Raw genomic sequence first — 18,416 nt, forward strand, 5'->3', positions numbered from 1 at the left:
CATTCATGTGATAGATATACTTACCTCAAGAATTATCCTATCCTAACAGATTTACCTACGTTTCACAGTGCGCAGCGTGGTTTAGGAAGTTGGGAATGGTAGAAACAGACCGATTCATTTATAAAAGTGATTAAATGAGTCTGTAACAGTTCTCCGACAATTGCTTCGTCCGCCGACAGAATAGAGGGGGCTATTCTGCCGGCGAAACGTTAGTAGATGAAGGGTTCTGTCGTTCAAACGCCCGATGTCAATACATTCTATCGACGTTCGTAGACGAAGCAATTGTCGGAGAACCGTTTCAGACTTGAATAAATCAGTAAATTCATACTTATAAATGAAGTTTTCCTATTCTGTGTGCGACTATTTGATCACAGAACAGCTGGGTCATGACATGATGAGAATAAATAATTGGATACGTATTTTCTCGTCTCCATTCAGATTAGAATTTTATTTCTTAACCTTATTATGATAACATTATCGGCAATATTGGCGTAATGTCAACGTGACGTCAACTATTCGTATTCTTCTATTCGTAAATTTACAGAAATCTTCTTGAATGAAATAACACAATACTTAGGGCTTCTCAAGTTTGCGTTTTTTAATTCAAACTAACATATTGGTATAAAGGGCGGACTGATACAGTATGTAGGATGTTGTACTAAGTTGACTGTTAGAAAAAGTTAGTCAGTGTTCGGTTTAAAAAAATCCGGAGTGTAAGCTCCCGTTATGAGTTTATCATTCAAGTAGGTATCTCTGTAGGTAAATATATTTTAAATAAAATGCTACTATGTAAGTTATTTGAAACAAAAAATACTTAATTAACATAACGAGAGCTCAAATCTTTCTAGAAGTGACATTATCATTTGCATTTAACATTTTAATAATACTTAATATGGCTTATGGAATTAACTAATTCACAATTTTCGGCCTTTTCAAAAACTGATGGTTAAATTTCGCGATGGTTTGCGTCATCCACTCGCACACACATGAAATTACACGACCAAATTTAGCGGTCTTTAAGTTTGTGTTCAAAAAAAGCACTACAAACTTCGATATCACTTAATGCGGCGCGTTAATATTTAAAAAAAAAACGCTCGGCGACTGATTAAAAGTAAATATAAATAGCTTGAGAATCGTTGATAATTAAAGGGGTGGACGACACGTGCTACCCCGGTACCCACTGGCTATTGGTGATAATTTTACTATAACGATGAATGACATTGAGCAGTCAACGAACCTGATGCTATCGCAATTTGGCGGGTTATCATGCACGCGCGAGATAACCCAGCCATCTATATAAATCAAGATCTCCAACACAACCTTCAGTACAATTTCAAGCGCCAAACGATAAACATATAGTCACCATCAGTTCTGAAATTTGTGCATTACGATACTATAACAATTAATATTTACTAACAAGTTCAGTGACTGTGTTTAGTCATCAATTGCTAAACTCGAGAGAAAGTTTGAGCTAAAGTTTGAAAACCTTTAAGCCAAGAAGTTATAATAAGAAGAATTAACTCATAAAAGTTGAACGTTTGACAAAAACTTTTCAAGATGCGTCTGCTACACATCGTGCTTTCGGCGCTGGTCGCTGTGCTTCTGCTGAGCTGTGTGACGGAAGCTCGTCCTCACAAAAACCACGTCCACAAACGTGCATACTACCTGTGTCGTCTAAAACTATGTACGTTCCCACCTCTACACAAAGTGGAGCGATTCTGATGGACGTTCAAGAAGTGGATGCAACAGAGCCATGCTCGCACAAGATTTTATATTATTCAAATAGGAATAATAAAACTTGACCTATATTAGGTCACCGCCTAACAGAAGTAATCTGTACTTAATGATGAAATTGTAGTATTTTTTGTGTTAAGTGCATCAAGGTTAAAGTAAACTTTATGCTGATGCAATCGTGTTCCTAATTTAAATTGGTTAAGATATTAAAATTATGAGTTACATAATGTGACTGCGCAAAATTTTGTATTTTTAGTTTTTAAGGTTTTTAATATTATTTATTTTTATTTTGTTAGTATCTAAATTTAATAATGTAAGTTGATCGTTATTCGCTCCTATATTAAACGTTTTTCTATGTATTTTATAATTTTACTTCACACCTTATAATACCTTTCATACATATTTTCATGTAAATCATATCTAGTTATATAATTCACTAAAATAATATACTTATTTTTTTTACATTTATTTTACAAAGCTATTTCAAAGAAATGAAAGTTATAATTGTTTATCTATCCATCCCCAAAATTCATGTAGACATATCTAAATTTAGATATAAAAAAAAAATAACAGGATTAATAATTATCCTATATGTAGTTACATATATTCAACAAAGATTCATAAAACAATATTGACAGTATATAAAATGTAAATAATAATTTGGGACCGAAGCTGTCATCCCAGAGATAACCTGCAGCTTGCAATCTTTATGCAGTTTTCGTTACACGATGCCCCGAATTTACAAGGTCAATGTGTTCCGAAAAAATTTGATAGCACGATGTCTCGAAGTGCGACACAATTTTTATAAATATTTTTCGCATTTAACACCATTTTTTACACAAAAAATGTTAATTGTTTATTTTTGAAAGTTTATTACAAAACATGTAATAGACTTCAAGTCCAGGGCTTCTTCAACGCACCAACCGAAATGACGGAAAGTAGTGGTAACTTCTGTATCTGGTAGAACCCGTCCCTGCCCATCAATTAAAAGTTTTATTCACCAAGGTATTCACCCATCACTGAATCTAGATAGTGAATTCATAAATCCATAATTTTCAAGTAGAGAAAGAGTTGATATTTTATAGGTTGGTGAGGAACAAGATATGATAAATAATATAAATCTGGATTGCGCGTGTAAATATTTATTCCGATATTGAAATCAGTATGAAGAATGTTATTTTTTCAGTCAGTTAATATTTGGGTACTTTGTATTCTAAATTTAAATTATATAATCATAGGGATAACTCAGAGGTATTCCCTCACTTGATTGAAAAAAAATCTTCATTCTGATTTCAAAAAATATCTTCCTAAATATTAGCGCCTGTCACGCCCAAAACTGGCGCTCTCTCTGAAACTAAATATGTGTGATTTATTTACGTGTTTTGAGGTTTTACATATAGGTACCTAAAACATGTCAAACATGTCTCAAAGAAAGCGCTAACATCCAGTTAAGTTCCACCGAGCTGACAGCTTTTTTAGCAACAGTTATGTAAGAGAAAGTTGTTCCTAATTTCTAAGTAAAAGACATCAACGCGTTTATACACCAAAATGTTAATTGTATTTAAATAACAATTAAATATTTATTGGATGTGAACAAATAAATATTAACTGTAATTTGTATTTTACATATACTAAAATGATGCTGGGTACCGAATCCATTCTAATACATGCGAAAGTACGTCTGTCTGTTGCGCTTCCACGTCTAAACCGCTGAGCCGATTATGATGACATTTGGATAAGATATAGCCTAAGACTCGAGGTCAAACATCGGCTGCCGCAGGTGGAGCTGCGGGCAGCAGCTAGTACCGATGGTGGAACTCTAACCTTCTATATATATATAAAACGCAAAGGTGACTGACTATAGTCTATCAACAGCCCAAACTACTGAACAGATCAGGCTGAAATTTGGCATGTAGGTGGAGATTTGCATAAGGATTTCTGGGAAATCTATCCCTAAAGTCTTCGTCTTTCTTTTACTTACTCATTTTCGAAGTGAGTCACACGAAATTTTAGTTAGTAAAAAAAAATATGCATTAATAGAAAAATTACATTACAATCCTATGAGGGTTAAATAGGGGCTGCAAGTTTGTATGGGACTTCGTCATTTTTCAAGTGAGATACATGAAATTTGAGACAAAAACTGCATTCCTATGAGAGTGAAAGAGATGGTGGAACTTTAAATGAGACTTCATTATTTTTGAGATAGGTACATGAAATTTTTGATTTACGATTGCGGTTAATAAAAATCGGGACGTAATAGACGTAAACGGGAGTGGAATCACACCACACATTCAGTGGCGTTCGTTTTCACGTTTCTATATAAATTAGTTTTTATATTCATATTTTTATTATTTTATTTTTTACTATGGATATTGTAACGATATCTGAAATAAACAATTATTATTATTATTAAAACAATTTAAGGTGTCTCTATCTATAAGCATAAAAATTTAAGCCATAATGTTACACAGCATACTGTATTATAGCGTAATGGATTTTAAACATAACGTTCGTACGCATAATGTTTACGCAACAATTTGAACCATAACTAACCTAACCCAACTTAAAAGTTAATTATGCCACATTTACCCGAATGCCAAAATCAATTGTGGCTTAGACCTATTATGCCAAAATAGTTTATGCGTTATAAAGCGGTCCCAATTTGAAGTGGGGTCAATTTGCTAAGAAGGTATAATTAGTTGGTAGTAAGTAGGCATTCGTTAATTAAGCATTTACTATTTTAAAATTTTCACGGGATTTATTCGTTACAGTTAGTCGGATTGGGTTCTCTCTCTCTCTTTCCCTTTTTCCCGGTTTCTTCAGAAACCAGAAACCGCTTTCCTACATTTTCTCCTCATTTTCAAATGCTACCCTCACTTAGCTTGAAAGTTGCGTATATAAATGTTAAAATTAGAGGTAATAGACTCGGTTGGTTTGGACACGTGATGAGGAGAGAAGAGAATCATTTACTGAGGAAAGCTTTAAGTAGGAAGGTACATATGGATATAGAGGACGAGGAAGGTAAAGGAAGAGATGGATGGATTGTGTCAGGGTGGATGTGAGAAGATAGAGAATTGTGGAGGGAACAGACATTTTGCGCCGACCCCAGATGATGGGACAAGGCAAGGCAAATGATGACCCTCAGTTAGACGATTGGCACGCGTGACATCCTTGACGATGACGAGACCACATCAGGCCAGCATTTCTTGCGTTGACAGATCGACCACATGGTGAGGTTACTTACTACTAGTTGTAAAAATAGCCTATGACCCTCTCCAGCTCACCAACTATCTCCACACCAAAAATCACCTCAACCGATTGCTCCGATTTCACTTGAAAGACGAACAAACACACTTTTACATTTGAATGGATTTGTTATACATTTAACATATGCTTTTCAACTTTTTTAAGTGTACTGTCCCGGATAGGGTCGAATTCCCGCTCGATTCCAGATTTTTTTCATCTCATCAATAGGTATTTTCAAAAACACTTATAATATTAGTAGAAGAAGCGCCTGCGCCCGGCGCGAACTCTGCTCTCTAGGTAATAGTGTAAAATAAGTACTAAGCTAAGAGTATTGTAGTATCAACTTAGTTTATTCAATAATAATAATGATCTTTATTTTACAATAACTTTGCCAGCTCAGTGACCCAAAGAGGATCTCGGCTGCCGATACCAGAACATTCCAGTCTCTCCTATTCAGACCACTTTGAGCAAATCAATTCGCTACTTGCAGTTGATCGCTACATCGACCTTTACTGCTTAACCGGAGGAAATATGGTTATAGTCGAAAGGACCGTACAGCCGAAACAGTGACAGCGCAAAGGGCTCCCAGATGGGAACGAAGCTCGACTTTGGGCGTTACTCGCAAAAATGGCCAGAGCGGTAGCGGTAGATATTGCTCAAGGTGCCTAAAGGGCCTCTTTGGAAAGTCTACTGGATCCTTTATCTGGGACGGTAGATAGGTAATTTCCCTCATGCTCGTCCCTTTAACGCTCTTAACTGCGCGATGCTGTCCCATACTCTCAACAAATATTTGTATAAGTACTATAAAAATAGATTAACAATGTTGATCTTTTAATTGAAACGTACCTACACTTTAAAAAAATCTAAATATTTGCACATTACAAATTAAGTAGAAGTTATATGTTCTGCAAAAATTTATTGTATAATATACTAGATTTTGATTTACGTACATTTTGAATTACAAATGCAACAAATTTTGAGGATACTGTAAAAAAGATATCAACAAATATCTATCTATATTTTTTTCCAATATCATGTTCTTTTAGTATTCTGATTCATGCACCAGATGTAATCACCCTGTATAAATTCAATAATCAGATAAGTTGTACCGAGACCCATGTCACGTAGAGATAATTAGAGTGAACGTCTGTTTGAACGGTAGCAGTACCTACACGCATAGTGAGTAGAGTGTTGATCCCAGCTGATGTCACCTCCATCGACGTGCCGATGAGAAAATTGTTCTCCTTTGAGCCTCCTCGTACAGCTGAATTGATAGAAATCACCAGCTGTGTGTGGATGCGTCAGTAAAATATATATAGATCACATAATTTACAGAAATCATACGATATCATTACAAACAATTAATGAACACATGCCAGAGAATTATCACCCTTATTCCCTTGACACAAACCTCTCGAGGCCCCTTAGATAACGTTAATGTTCTGGCATTTGACCCGCGGCTTTTTTCACAGTCATGTGATAGGTCGGATGGGAGGAGTTTGTGCTTATCGACAGGGGGGAGGCTGAGGGAGGGGGGGGGGGCGATAAAGGTTTCTGAATGAGGGAAAGTTGATATAGGATTTTGAACTCTAACTTGCAAATTACTTTCCCCTGTGGTAAAGGCTGAAATCATTTTTTTGTTTCATAAAATTTAAAATTGATCACAGATATGTGAACTAGGTAATTATACATGTTTCCTACTACTGCATATTGCATTTAAGTAAATATAAAAATAAATATATCGCGCATATAGGTACTCCATTACAAACGCGAAATGATACTCTTTCACGCAAATCCCTTTTCGTTACTCTTTCACGCAAAATCTATTGGAGGGATTGTTATAAAATTTGATACATAGGTAAAATATAAGCTGGAATCACATATAGGGTACTTTTATCCCGAGATAAATACAAATATCGTATATCGTTCAGTAGGTGCGTGTTACTAAGACAAAGCATTTTTCAGAAATTGGACGTTCACAGGCATTTTTTAACGTCATTTCTTTTTTTACATTAGATAGTAATTTCTCAAAAGCTACAAAGTATGTACTGGTATTTATTCATGTACCTAATACTAAAATTCGTGTACTTAACTACTATAGAAGGGCGAAGCAGCTAGCAATCTGTTTTTCTTTTCTCATCCAGAACAGCACGGAAGCCAATACCATTCTGACTCAATTCATGCATTGTAGTCAATTACATAGACCACCACTTTGTTTTCTGTGATCTTATCCTCAATTCCTTACATAGATATTATAAACAAAGTCCTAAGCCGCATTTGCCTGTTCACGCTAAACTCACAAACTACTGTACGGATTTTCATGAGGTTTTCACCAATAGATAGTGTAATTCTTGAGGAAGGTTTAGGATTATAATTTTTATGTTTATACCCAAGGGCCACTAGTTAAATGTAAAAAATGTACATGTATAAAACGGACATTACGTATCGTTTTACGCGTGGTCACCGAGCCAGGTCTTCTATATTTGTAGCCTGTTAGCTTGTGGATGCGTCCCTTGCGGGTGTATCCCACGGACAAATGGACCTAAGTCATCATTCGACCACCGTCGCGAGTAACACCTCTTGGTATATTACCGTTATGTATTAATAAATAAGTAATATAGTTTTAAAAGTACACTTTCTTAAGCCGTGTCCGCTGTGAGGCGCTGTGCCATGTTTTGAAAACATAAAAAGGGGCGTGGCCGAACGTGTTTTACTACGATAAAATTATGTTTTTGAACAATGTTCTGTTCAAAACATGGCGCAGCGGACCCGCCGTTAGACTTAATGCTAAAAGCAATATCTAGTTGTTGTTTTTTCGCCAAGTACCGTCACAAACACACTGACAGCATCATATTCTCTAGTAGTATTATAATAAATACCTACCACGTGTAGCTACATATCGAGGAAACCAGCAGTAAACTATATTCAGTTCATATAGGTGTATGTGACAGATTGGCCCTAGTTGCCGTCAAAGATTCTCACAACATTGTAAGAATACACTCGATAAGAGATAGGCATCTGAGGGATATTTGCGATATATCGATATCCTTGCATTTAAATTAATTACACTACTAACCCGGTGCATATAACCTGCGCCGTCCAGTGCAACTGCACTTCTCAAGTGCACATGCACTCACCACACGTAATCAACTCATATTCAGTTAAAATCGGCATGCGGATTACACAGAAACCCATACATTTCACGGGTCAATTGAAATCGTTCGAATAACATTTCGTACGCAATACTTTTCAAATAGACTGCGTTGGTCAGAAACTATGACGAAGAGTTGTAAGTGCAAATGTTATCAATTGATTTATCATAATCATAAGGCTATACTATTTATGTTGCTTAGTGCGTCAATAACGGCAGGTCATCAACCTAAGACGAAATGTATCCGTTACATATTATAAATCTAACCTACTTACAAAATCCTTACATATTATAAAACAAACTCCTCCACCGCGTCCATCTATTCGCGATAAACTCACAAACTACTGCACGGATAATCATGCGGTTTTCACCAATAGACAGTGTACTTCCCGAGGAAGGTTTAGGTGTATAATTTATTATGTTTTTACACGTGCGAAGCCGGGACGGGCCGCTAGTATAATATAATAAAACAATTTCGTGGAGTGGAGAATTCACAAGACAATCTATTCTTGCGTTTACTGACACCGAATACATATGCAGCACGATTATATGGAATTTCAACGTAAGTGTACACTTGTGCATTAAAAATGCCTAATTGATGTAAATTTTCTCAACTCCTAGTGCGTACGTACAACAATAAACGCATCATGCAGATTATATACTATAATTGATGTTTTTTTAAATGGCCGCTCCGCCGCAGAGCACGGCAACCCTAAACAGCATGATTGTATGCAATTTTGACGCATGCGTGCTTAAGGGATGTAGGTACCTAGCAAGATTCATCAACCAAAATTTGGCATTTTAGTTCGGCACGAAGAAACTAAGAGTCGCGTAGTTATATAACCTGTGGTTCAGTCAACCAAAAAACAGTCTAGCGGAGGCGATTCATTATCAACCGTTGAACCCTGAACTGCAATGAGCTTTGGGCTTTTGGTGTCAAGGGGTACCTACCCATGAAATTACATTTCAAAATATAATAATTGTGATAATTAAATATAATTTGTACTACCTACATAATCATTAATTAAAATACCTAAAGTAAAATTTGAGTGCATGTTGCACAATGAGTGACGTCACATTATGGAGGGGGAAGTCTTTCAAATCAAATGTGTGCAGTGACGAGGGAGAGGTCAAAAAATTATGAAGTTCATGTGATTTAATTTATGCATGCCCCTTTTACTATAAAGAAGTTACAATGTCACAGAGACGAAAAGAAAACAATCATATAATTATCTACAGGCTGTATTATCAATATCGGCTCTGTTTTCATTTACACGCTTCACAACTTTACAATTACTTTCGGCATAGAGACAGGGGCCCGAGTCTGGCACGCCATTGCCTAACAGACTCATACAGAAACTTGAAATTAGTCAAAAATATTTATAACATGTTTAGGTATACACCTAAGGACAAAACAAATGAAAATAGACTAGACTGTTTAAATTCACTATTACGGGCATAAATGAGATTAGATTGGCGACCTTTGCGTGTAAGAGAAGGGCCCACTCGAGTCACCGATTGCACAGTATATACCACACACATAGTATTGTTTACACAACAAGTTCCAAACATATTCGTTTATTATTACTGACGCTATTATATAAATTATAGATAAAAAAAAATAACAAGTCGATTCAGTACAAATCTATCTTAAACAAAGGGGCGATAATGTATTTTTAAACGATCAATGTTATCAGCATCAGTTTTCGCTAAGTATTTTGTTTTCGTCAGAAAAGCACTAAAAGACTCCAAATACGTTGACTCCCCATCAGTAGACTCGGGAAAGATAAATAAATAGTTCAAATAAACTATTATACATAAATAAATATGAAACGAAAAGCGTTGCGGTCGGATTTAGGCGATAAAACATATGCGTGGCACCGTCTTATGCGTCACATTTTGGCGGTCCGTGGGAAAATTATTTTCTATCGTATTTAGTTGAGTGAACTATTTTATCAGTTTCCTTAGCGCCATTTAATTAGAAAAATAAACTAAATTTTGATTTCTTTTCATGAAACTTTCATAATTCTATAATTGTATCAAAATGGCTTCTACGAATCGAATACTTGATATAAAACTTTAAAATTGCCGGAGATGATACTACAGATTTTAAATAAAATTTCTTTATAAATCTCTTTTACCGCTTACACATTCTGACGGCAACGCCATGTCACAACATCATGATTGACACAAGATCCATAGTTTCTAGACCATTGTATGACATCATCTGGACTGCTTGGCGCAGAGGACCTGGTCGTACTTCTTCATCTGCCTGGTGGCTACCTCCACGTCCACGTCCGTCAGGTAGTAGGCCTCGAAGTTGGTCAGGGGACGCAGCATCGTGTAGAGGCGTTCCGCGTATTTTCTGCACAACATGTCACTATTTACTGTTGTTACCTTGCTTATCCACGTCAACACTCGAATCTTAATAGTCTAATACAAATCTGAAGATTAATACGTAAGTGTAACTCTTAAAAGGTGCATAATCGGAAAAATATCAGGCAGAAGAATGCTAAAAAGTATTGTTATTGTTAGACTAGATCATTGTGATTGTCCTCGTTGCTATAAATACAGATATTGTACAGGCAGCACCTACATGGGACAGACAGAGCGCAGGGTAGTTTAGCGGAGCTTGAGCTCCGACGTTTTATATCTTGGTACCTGACGTTTCAGAAGACTGTGTTTGAAGATACGTACTGAGAATAAACTCAGAAAAAATAGAAAGTGCGTGCAGTTCATAATCAAAATTGGATTAAGCCTAGATACATTTGGAACATAATTTTAAAAAATATAACATATTTAATTAGACCCGTTATTACGCATGTATTGGAAGTCGATTCACATTTTGCAGGTCATCATACATATTAGTATGTTTAATGACCTGCCAAGCGTAGATCGAATGTGATGTTTACAGCACTATCACTAGATAGTGCGGCAAATATTAGGTACATCACACACGGCATAGTACTAGATATTTTTGGAACATCAAACTTCAAAAATTTCACATATACATCCGGTATTACGCATGTATTGGAAGCCGATCCACGTTTCGTAGGCCACCAAACATTAGTGATAGTGCGACACAGACACAAGGCACAGTACACGAGTGAGATAGCTGACCTGACTTCGGTGTTCTTGTCGGTGAGCAGCGCGGCGAGCGAGGAGAGCGCGAGGCGGCGCGCGGTGGCGGCGGAGGGCGGGCGCGCGCGCAGCAGTCCCCGCCCGCCCTCCGCCAGCGCGCAGCCCACCACCAGCAGCCGCGCCGCCGCGCCGCGCACCAGCCCGCTCTTGTGCCTGACGTCGTTTCATTTTATAACGTTACACACAACACCCACAGCTGTGAGCCTATGTGACTATGTACTTACAATTGGTAAGTTTTTTTGCCAATGATACTTCAATTCATGACCACACCCAAAAATGAGACCATTTGTCAACGGTTTATACAATATTGTCATGGAAACTGAAGCGACGTGGGAAATTTCAACTCTTGCAAGATTTGATTACAGACAGACAAACAGAACCGAACAGATGAAACTACATATAAAAGCTTATAAAAATATCAACATTAGGCAGATGAAAAAGCCGTTGAGAAGCGGTCTTATTGAGCGCCGATCCTGGGTGCACCATCAGGTCATGCTTATCATCATATTGTCATGGAATGACTGAAACGACGTGGGAAATTTCAACTCTGTATTTTTAAACCCTTGCAAAATTTGATTACAAACAGACAAACATCCAAACAGATGAGACTACATAGAAGCTTATAAAAATATCAACATTAGACAAATGAAGAACAAAGCGTTGAATAGTGAACATACAAATACTGTTGACGATGACCAATCGAAAGTAGATCGTGATCGTATCGTAATAAAATAGAAACTCAAACTTTGCAGCAGCTGGACTCCGTCGTCCACAAGTCCAATAATATGCTGTGAACATACCCGGCGCCGTGCAAGCAGAGCGCGGTGACGCAGTGAGTGAGGTCGAGGTCGCTCACGATCTCGTCCAGCGCCAGGTTGGCGGCCGTGCGCACGGGCCGGCTGAAGCTGCCCGTCTTGATGAGCAGAGTGGTCACTGCTTCGTAGAAGTCCTGCGGATTAAGGGACTTGGAAATGATGGGCCGCTTTCGGCTTCTTGTAATCCTATTTAGTATCGTTCTGCTATTACGTGGAATGAAACATATTATCCCCTTCTGTCATGTATGTAAATTATAAGTGAATAAAACTGATTAAGTTTCGAGGTATTTTATCTTGGTTTTATAAATGGTAGAGCATTTCGACCGCTGCGGTCGCGCTGTCATTACAATTTTTCAAATTTTGGCAAAGACAAGAATGAGACTTACATAAATTACTCTGTACTGTAGTAATGTCAATTTTATGAATGATTGATTTTGGAAATGAATCTTTCCCCAAGAAAATTGACGGAAATGATTCCTTCCTCAAGAAAATTGTCGAAACGCTCTGCGAACCACCTAATTCGTTTGACGGTGGCGGACGGAAATTCTAGAGATAAAGTTAGTGATGTGCATACTGTCGACTAGTGATGTTAAATCATTCGTTATTGTTACCTTCTCTATTATATATTGCTTATAGCGGTCCTATTCTAGGGCGGAACCACACACCCCTATGATTACATCGCAGTAACCTTATTCACTCACCGGTTTCTTGGTGTAGTTTGTGTTCTTGATGAGCGCGGCGAGCGTGGTGCAGGCGAGGCGGGACACCTGGGTGCGGGGGGACTCCACGAGGGAATTCACCTGCAAATGTCACATTACGAATGACTAGCTGTTTTCCGCAGCTCTACCCGCGGCAAAATGGATCGGGTGTGTTTGTCACACCAATTTTCACCAGGTCTTTGGGGGTAGATATTTGAAAATAGCTTACTGAAATTTAACTATTCGAACGATGTTACATTTCATCAAAATTGGTTCAACGGTTTATCCGTGAAAGCGTAGCAGACAAGCTTTAGGTATTTATTTGTTGCAATATAAACGTCGTAGTCCTAAATATATCGACGGTGTCCAACAGTCTAAATCAATGATAAGTTATAAAAACGTGATTGTGTTTACTTGTCTGATTAGGTCCGCTATCCGAGTCTCCGAGATAACTCCCCAATACTTCTCGAGCACCGTCGGTATCTCTTTCAGAGTTTCCGCAGCTTCCATCCTGCAATCGGGAAAATTAACTTGTGAAAAGGTGACTTTGGTATTCTGTACAAAAATGCTTTATTCATGACGTAAATTATGTGGTTTTCAAACACAGAAATCAATTCTTGAATCCGACAGGTAGTTTCACATTTTAGCAAACAATCAATAAATAGTATTTTATCATGTATAATTAATTACTAATCATGACGACCTCGGTGGCGAAGTGGTAAAGTGCTTGCCTCTGAACCAAGAGGTACAGGGTTCGATCCCCGGTTGGGTCATGATGGAAAATGATCTTTTTCTGATTGGCCCGGGTCTTGGATCCTTATCTATAGTATATGTTATAAAATATAGTATCGTTGAGTTAGTATCCCATAACACAAGTATAGAACTTACCTTGGGGCTAGCTCAATCTGTGTGATTTGTCCTAATATATTTATTTAATTACTGCATACGTTGTATATGTAATTATCATCTCATGAATTTAAATGAGATGATAACAAACAACACAAACAAATCACACAGATTGAGCTAGCCCCAAGGTAAGTTCTATACTTGTGTTATGGGATACTATCAATGGGAAAGAAGTAGGGCTGAAGAAGAGATGGATAGAGTGTGTTAGGCATGATATGGCTAAATGGAAGTAACAGATCAGTTAACATCAGACAGGAAGAAGTGGAGGAGACTGACATGCTGTACCGACACCACACAATGTGGGTAGGCGTATGATGACGTTGTATGTAATTAAAATTACTAAAATTTTGTATGTCAAATGGCGCAGCATAGATCACTATTCTTTACCACACTATACACTGTTAAATTGTGAATGGGTACCCTTTAAATGTTATGTTTACTGAATGGTGTGCTTTATTTTATATTCTGTTTTGGCAACACTATCCTCCGTTCTCTTCGCCCAATGAAACATCTTTCCTTACTTATATTTAATTTCCATTGATTTTTGATAGTATGTTAAACGATGCGTTATGTACGCAAGTATAATATAATTTATATTTGTCATGTGTGTTTAATACTACAATAAATACCAATACAAATAACCCGGCCACCGCACCACACTTATTCACATGTTCTGATTCCTTAAATCTAAGCATCCACTTGCATTCAGCATAAATAAACTCTGCCGAACAAATTACTTCAAGATACACCATGTACTACTGACGAAAGAATATATAAATAGTTTACTATATCAATATACATACCAAGATGAAGACCGGAGCCTCCTTAGCAGCTCCACGCACAGCGTCTCACTGCCGCGGTCGGCCAAGTCCCCCAGTCTACTCTCGTTGGGGGACACGCTGCCCGGCGACCCACTTCTGCTCTTGTTGCTTCTGTACAATCATTATGTATTATAAAAGAAGTCCCCCTGTCGCGTCTGTTTGTATGAATGCGATAAATTCGAAAACTACTAAGAATTTTTAACCCCCGACACAAAAAGAGGGGTGATATAATTTTAACGTGTCTGTCTGTGGCATCGTAGCTCCCAAACGGATGAACCGATTTTCGTTTAGTTTTTTTGTGTCATAGGTAATTTTATACCGACTGTTCTTAGCCATGTTTCATGAAAATCCGTTCAGTAGTTCATAATTTGTATATAGCGAAATGAATATTGAAAGTCTTTTAAGTTTTTTAATTTGTCTAACAAATTAACTTGTTAACGGTATTTATCAATAGATATAAGATAGTCCATCTGGCTGTAAACCATGTCTGGATCTTAAAGCGTGGAACGCCCGATGGTCACGACCCTCAGCCATGAGGATGCGAATATGATGATGATCAAGAGATAGTGTGATTTCTGAAGAAGGTTAAAGTGAACAATTTATTACCCGAGCGAAGCTGGAATGGGCCGCTAAGTATGTTATAAATCAGACGAAAAATTCTGCATCCATGGGCCTTTGCTAAACTGACAGTTTCCTTATAAGTCCCAGGTAAAAAGCACTACACTTGCATCGCATCGTTTCCACACGGCATGAAGGATTAAAATCTGCATTGAAATATTCCACGACGTCGAAACAAATGCAATGATTGAATACTTCTTAAATCAAGTGAATGCCCTCGTCTATTTAACCAAAAAATCGTTGATGAACCTCTATAAGTAGTTGTAGATTCCTTGAGATAAAGAATACCTTTTTTTCTAGTTATTTATGTCCCGCTGCTGGAAAAAAACATTCTCTGATTTCTTCCTCGTATACCTAGTCTTTGATATTTTTTCTTCATACCGTACCTTGAAATCATCTGGCCAATTTGTTCTACGACAGCAAATATATAGATAGATAGATACATGTACCTAATTAATTAAACAAGACCTTATTATACCTAATCGGAGAACCTTCGTTGTTGCTCATCTTCAACTCCTTTATTCTCTTTTTAATGCTGATAGAGGCCGTGGAGTTAGTAATGGACTGATCGTTCTTGCACGTTACTAAGCTCGTCTCCGACGTGTTGTGAATGGTATTCCTAAATTGTCCTTCTATCGGCGGAAGGTGTATCGTGTCCTCCATTTCTTTCTCTTCGATTTCAACTGGAAAGTAATCAAATTAAAAATATTTTTATTTTATTTTCTTTCATATAACTTTTTACCTGTCAATATGCATATAAAAACTTTTATTTTATGTAAGACCATACCATCTCTGCCATTTATCAGCATGCTTTCTCCTGCTGCCAGTTCTTTAGATGTAATTTCCCATCGATCCTGACCTTCATAAAGACATTTCAATGCTGCAACTTTGTTAGCTAGCGAAGGATTGATTGTCAGAGTATATTTTATATGTGGACAATCTGCATCCAATGTATTTATGATAGGAGGTAATTTGAAGTCACCTGTCTCGGGTTCTTTGTACAACACTTCGCGTTTCTTGTCAGGAACTATAGAATCGTTCGGTGTTACATCTAGTAATACGCTGCTCGTTTTTTTCGTAGACTCTTCAGTTAGCGGAGACAATAATCCTGTAGGGCGCACGAGATCCATAGAATTTGAATTACACGTTCTATCAGGTGAACGATCTACAGTTTGAGACAGTTTTTTATAAAGATCATCAACATCGTTACACAAAGAAGTGACATCGCTAATACTGTCACGGTCCTCGTGCCTTCGCTCATATTTATCCATTAAAGAATCGTCTTCAATAGAGTCTTCTTCAGAATCAGAATTTAAATCTAAATCTGGGGAGTCCTTAAATATTTTACTTTCAGTGCGTTCGTCGGAGGAAAAGCATTCAGCTGAATCATCGTTAATAATGTTTAACATTTCACTGTTTGAACTGCTTTCACTTTTGTCATCAGTTTTTGTACTTTCCGTTTGCGAGATTGGAAACTTTGAAGAACCATCGTCTAGTGAATTATTTAATAGTGGGTTGCCTGTGATTTTGTAATAATCTTGAGTAGAAATTTGTTCGGTGTTAAACTGTGCATTGTGATTAAAGTCATTGCGTCTTTCAGCTAGTTCTATTTTATATTCAAACGTCCTATTTTCAGTTATTGATAAAAACGAGGTTTGTGTTTCAAGAGTTTTGTGGGTGCTACTTTTCAGCGTATTGTCAAGGGCCGCTAGCTCTATGATCGTTTTACTAGTCTGTGTGAAAGTTTCCTGGGCTACGTAAGAACACGAATGAAAGCTCGGTGCAGTTCCTTTATTTATATTTATAACTGAATCGTATTGAGCATAGGAGTCATGTTTGATTTGGGGTGAAGTATTTAAAGTTTGTTCAACATGTTTGATTTGAGTAGAGGGGATGATACTTGTTCTTGTAGGTTTAAAGTTCAAAAGCGGGAAGGTTTTCTCGCTGTCGTCGCTGTCGCAGTCGATGACGTAAGTCTCCTTCCCCGAGGAGTTGTGTTTGTCTGTTTTGTCCGAGCTACTGTCCGTGAAGTCCAGTGAATACACGTTTGAGGTGGTTACGCTTTTCTGAGAGTCTGTGTACTTCACGTCACCCACGAGATCTTCGATTTCGTCTTCCTGTAATTTCATGAAGGTGTGATACGATAAGTATCGATAAAATGTTAATAACCTAAAGCTTATGTGGTAATCGTCGTAAATTTCTTCCCCTTTCTATCATTAACACAAATACTACATACTTACAATATCAAGTCTGTATGCCTAATGGGGTACACAGACCCAAGAGCTAAACTCGAAGGCCATTTCCTATTAGTTAAGTATTTAAAATTATAATGCATTTGCATGTTTCTTACTCAATGGCTCCTCGACTGTTGTAGGTACCTTCAGTGTTTGATGTAACTATTTTGTTAAATGAATAAGTTTAGGGGTAGGATAAGTGTTGACTTAACATAGGGTAAATAATTTATTTACTGATCTATCCATGGGAATGTGTACCTACTAGTGTACTAGGTACTGCTAAAACTATTAGGTTTTAAGAAATATTCAGTGAGGAGTTAAATGTTTTATTTATATTTATCATAGAATAAATATCGCTTTTCAAACTATAGCTAATCTTATTCTCTAATTTTATCTGCCAATTACAGATTCTTATTGTTTTAGCTTTGTTATGGAAAATAAACATAAATATCCGAAATACTTTTGGTAGTAGATTATTTTTCTCTCTTTATTGCTTTTATGCTACGATATGGTTTTACATATTTCAGCCATTCTTTTAAATGACTTGTAAAGTTTATTTGAAAACAAAATTGTTTTTTAAAATAAAATGTTACCTTAAATTGAAATTGACAGATCATTACTGGACACAAAGCCGCTACGTATACAATACCTACACGGGAATATGTTTATTTAAAAATCTTACCATAATTTAATAATTTTGAAGAAAAATATAAATTAAAGTATATGATAGTTATGTAACCACCGGTACGTGTATTTTTACGTATTTAAAATATTTCAGTGCAATTCTGACATGACATGACAACTTTGAAATGCGAAAATGTCAAGGTCTGTTTCGTTTTTATTATGCGTATGAAGGAAGAGGTTTCATTTATTTTATTGTTTTGTGTCATCTATGATTTTTTGCGTAGACAGAAAAAAAGACTTCCTCATAACTTCCGTTTTTTTTTGTACTAAATAGTTAGAAAGACAAGTGAAGAAAAGGGGCAGGAGCGTTAATATTACTTTGGGGCTAGCTCAATCTGTGTGATATGTCCTAATATATGTAATATATA

The 18,416-nt window shown here is 36.9% G+C and overlaps 1 protein-coding gene across 3 annotated transcripts; it reads right to left on the reverse strand.

Annotated features, from left to right (window-relative positions):
• Positions 1–9,357: 9,357 nt before the first annotated feature.
• Positions 9,358–18,199, reverse strand: LOC128672560 (uncharacterized). Of its 3 annotated transcripts, none has more exons than XM_053749795.1 (9): positions 18,047–18,199; positions 15,918–17,247; positions 15,609–15,813; positions 14,495–14,623; positions 13,200–13,296; positions 12,789–12,887; positions 12,073–12,221; positions 11,252–11,425; positions 9,358–10,496 (listed from the first exon to the last, which is right to left on the reverse strand). In XM_053749795.1, exons 1-9 carry the CDS (start codon positions 18,047–18,049, stop codon positions 10,355–10,357), a joined length of 2,328 nt encoding a protein of 775 aa, XP_053605770.1. In that variant the 5' UTR covers positions 18,050–18,199; the 3' UTR covers positions 9,358–10,354. The 3 variants fall into 3 exon arrangements, with proteins under 3 accessions (XP_053605770.1, XP_053605771.1, XP_053605769.1); XM_053749796.2 differs by having other exon boundaries at positions 16,113–17,247; positions 17,958–18,182; XM_053749794.2 differs by having other exon boundaries at positions 17,958–18,181.
• Between the last annotated feature and the right edge of the window lie 217 nt (positions 18,200–18,416).

The sequence above is a fragment of the Plodia interpunctella genome, chromosome 9 (genome assembly GCF_027563975.2).
Source record: "Plodia interpunctella isolate USDA-ARS_2022_Savannah chromosome 9, ilPloInte3.2, whole genome shotgun sequence".
Taxonomy (NCBI): Eukaryota; Metazoa; Arthropoda; class Insecta; order Lepidoptera; family Pyralidae; genus Plodia; species Plodia interpunctella.

What these genes read in the sequence shown, in the direction of transcription:
- LOC128672560 (XM_053749794.2), bottom strand. Translation starts at nt 17,981, where the DNA reads ATGATCTGTCAATTTCAATTTAAG. An exon ending in AGGCTCCGGTCTTCATCTTG is followed by an intron (nt 13,297 to 14,494) that starts GTATGTATATTG and finishes TCCCGATTGCAG; the next exon opens with GATGGAAGCTGCGGAAACTC. An exon ending in GACAAGAACACCGAAGTCAG is followed by an intron (nt 10,497 to 11,251) that starts GTCAGCTATCTC and finishes CATGTTGTGCAG; the next exon opens with AAAATACGCGGAACGCCTCT.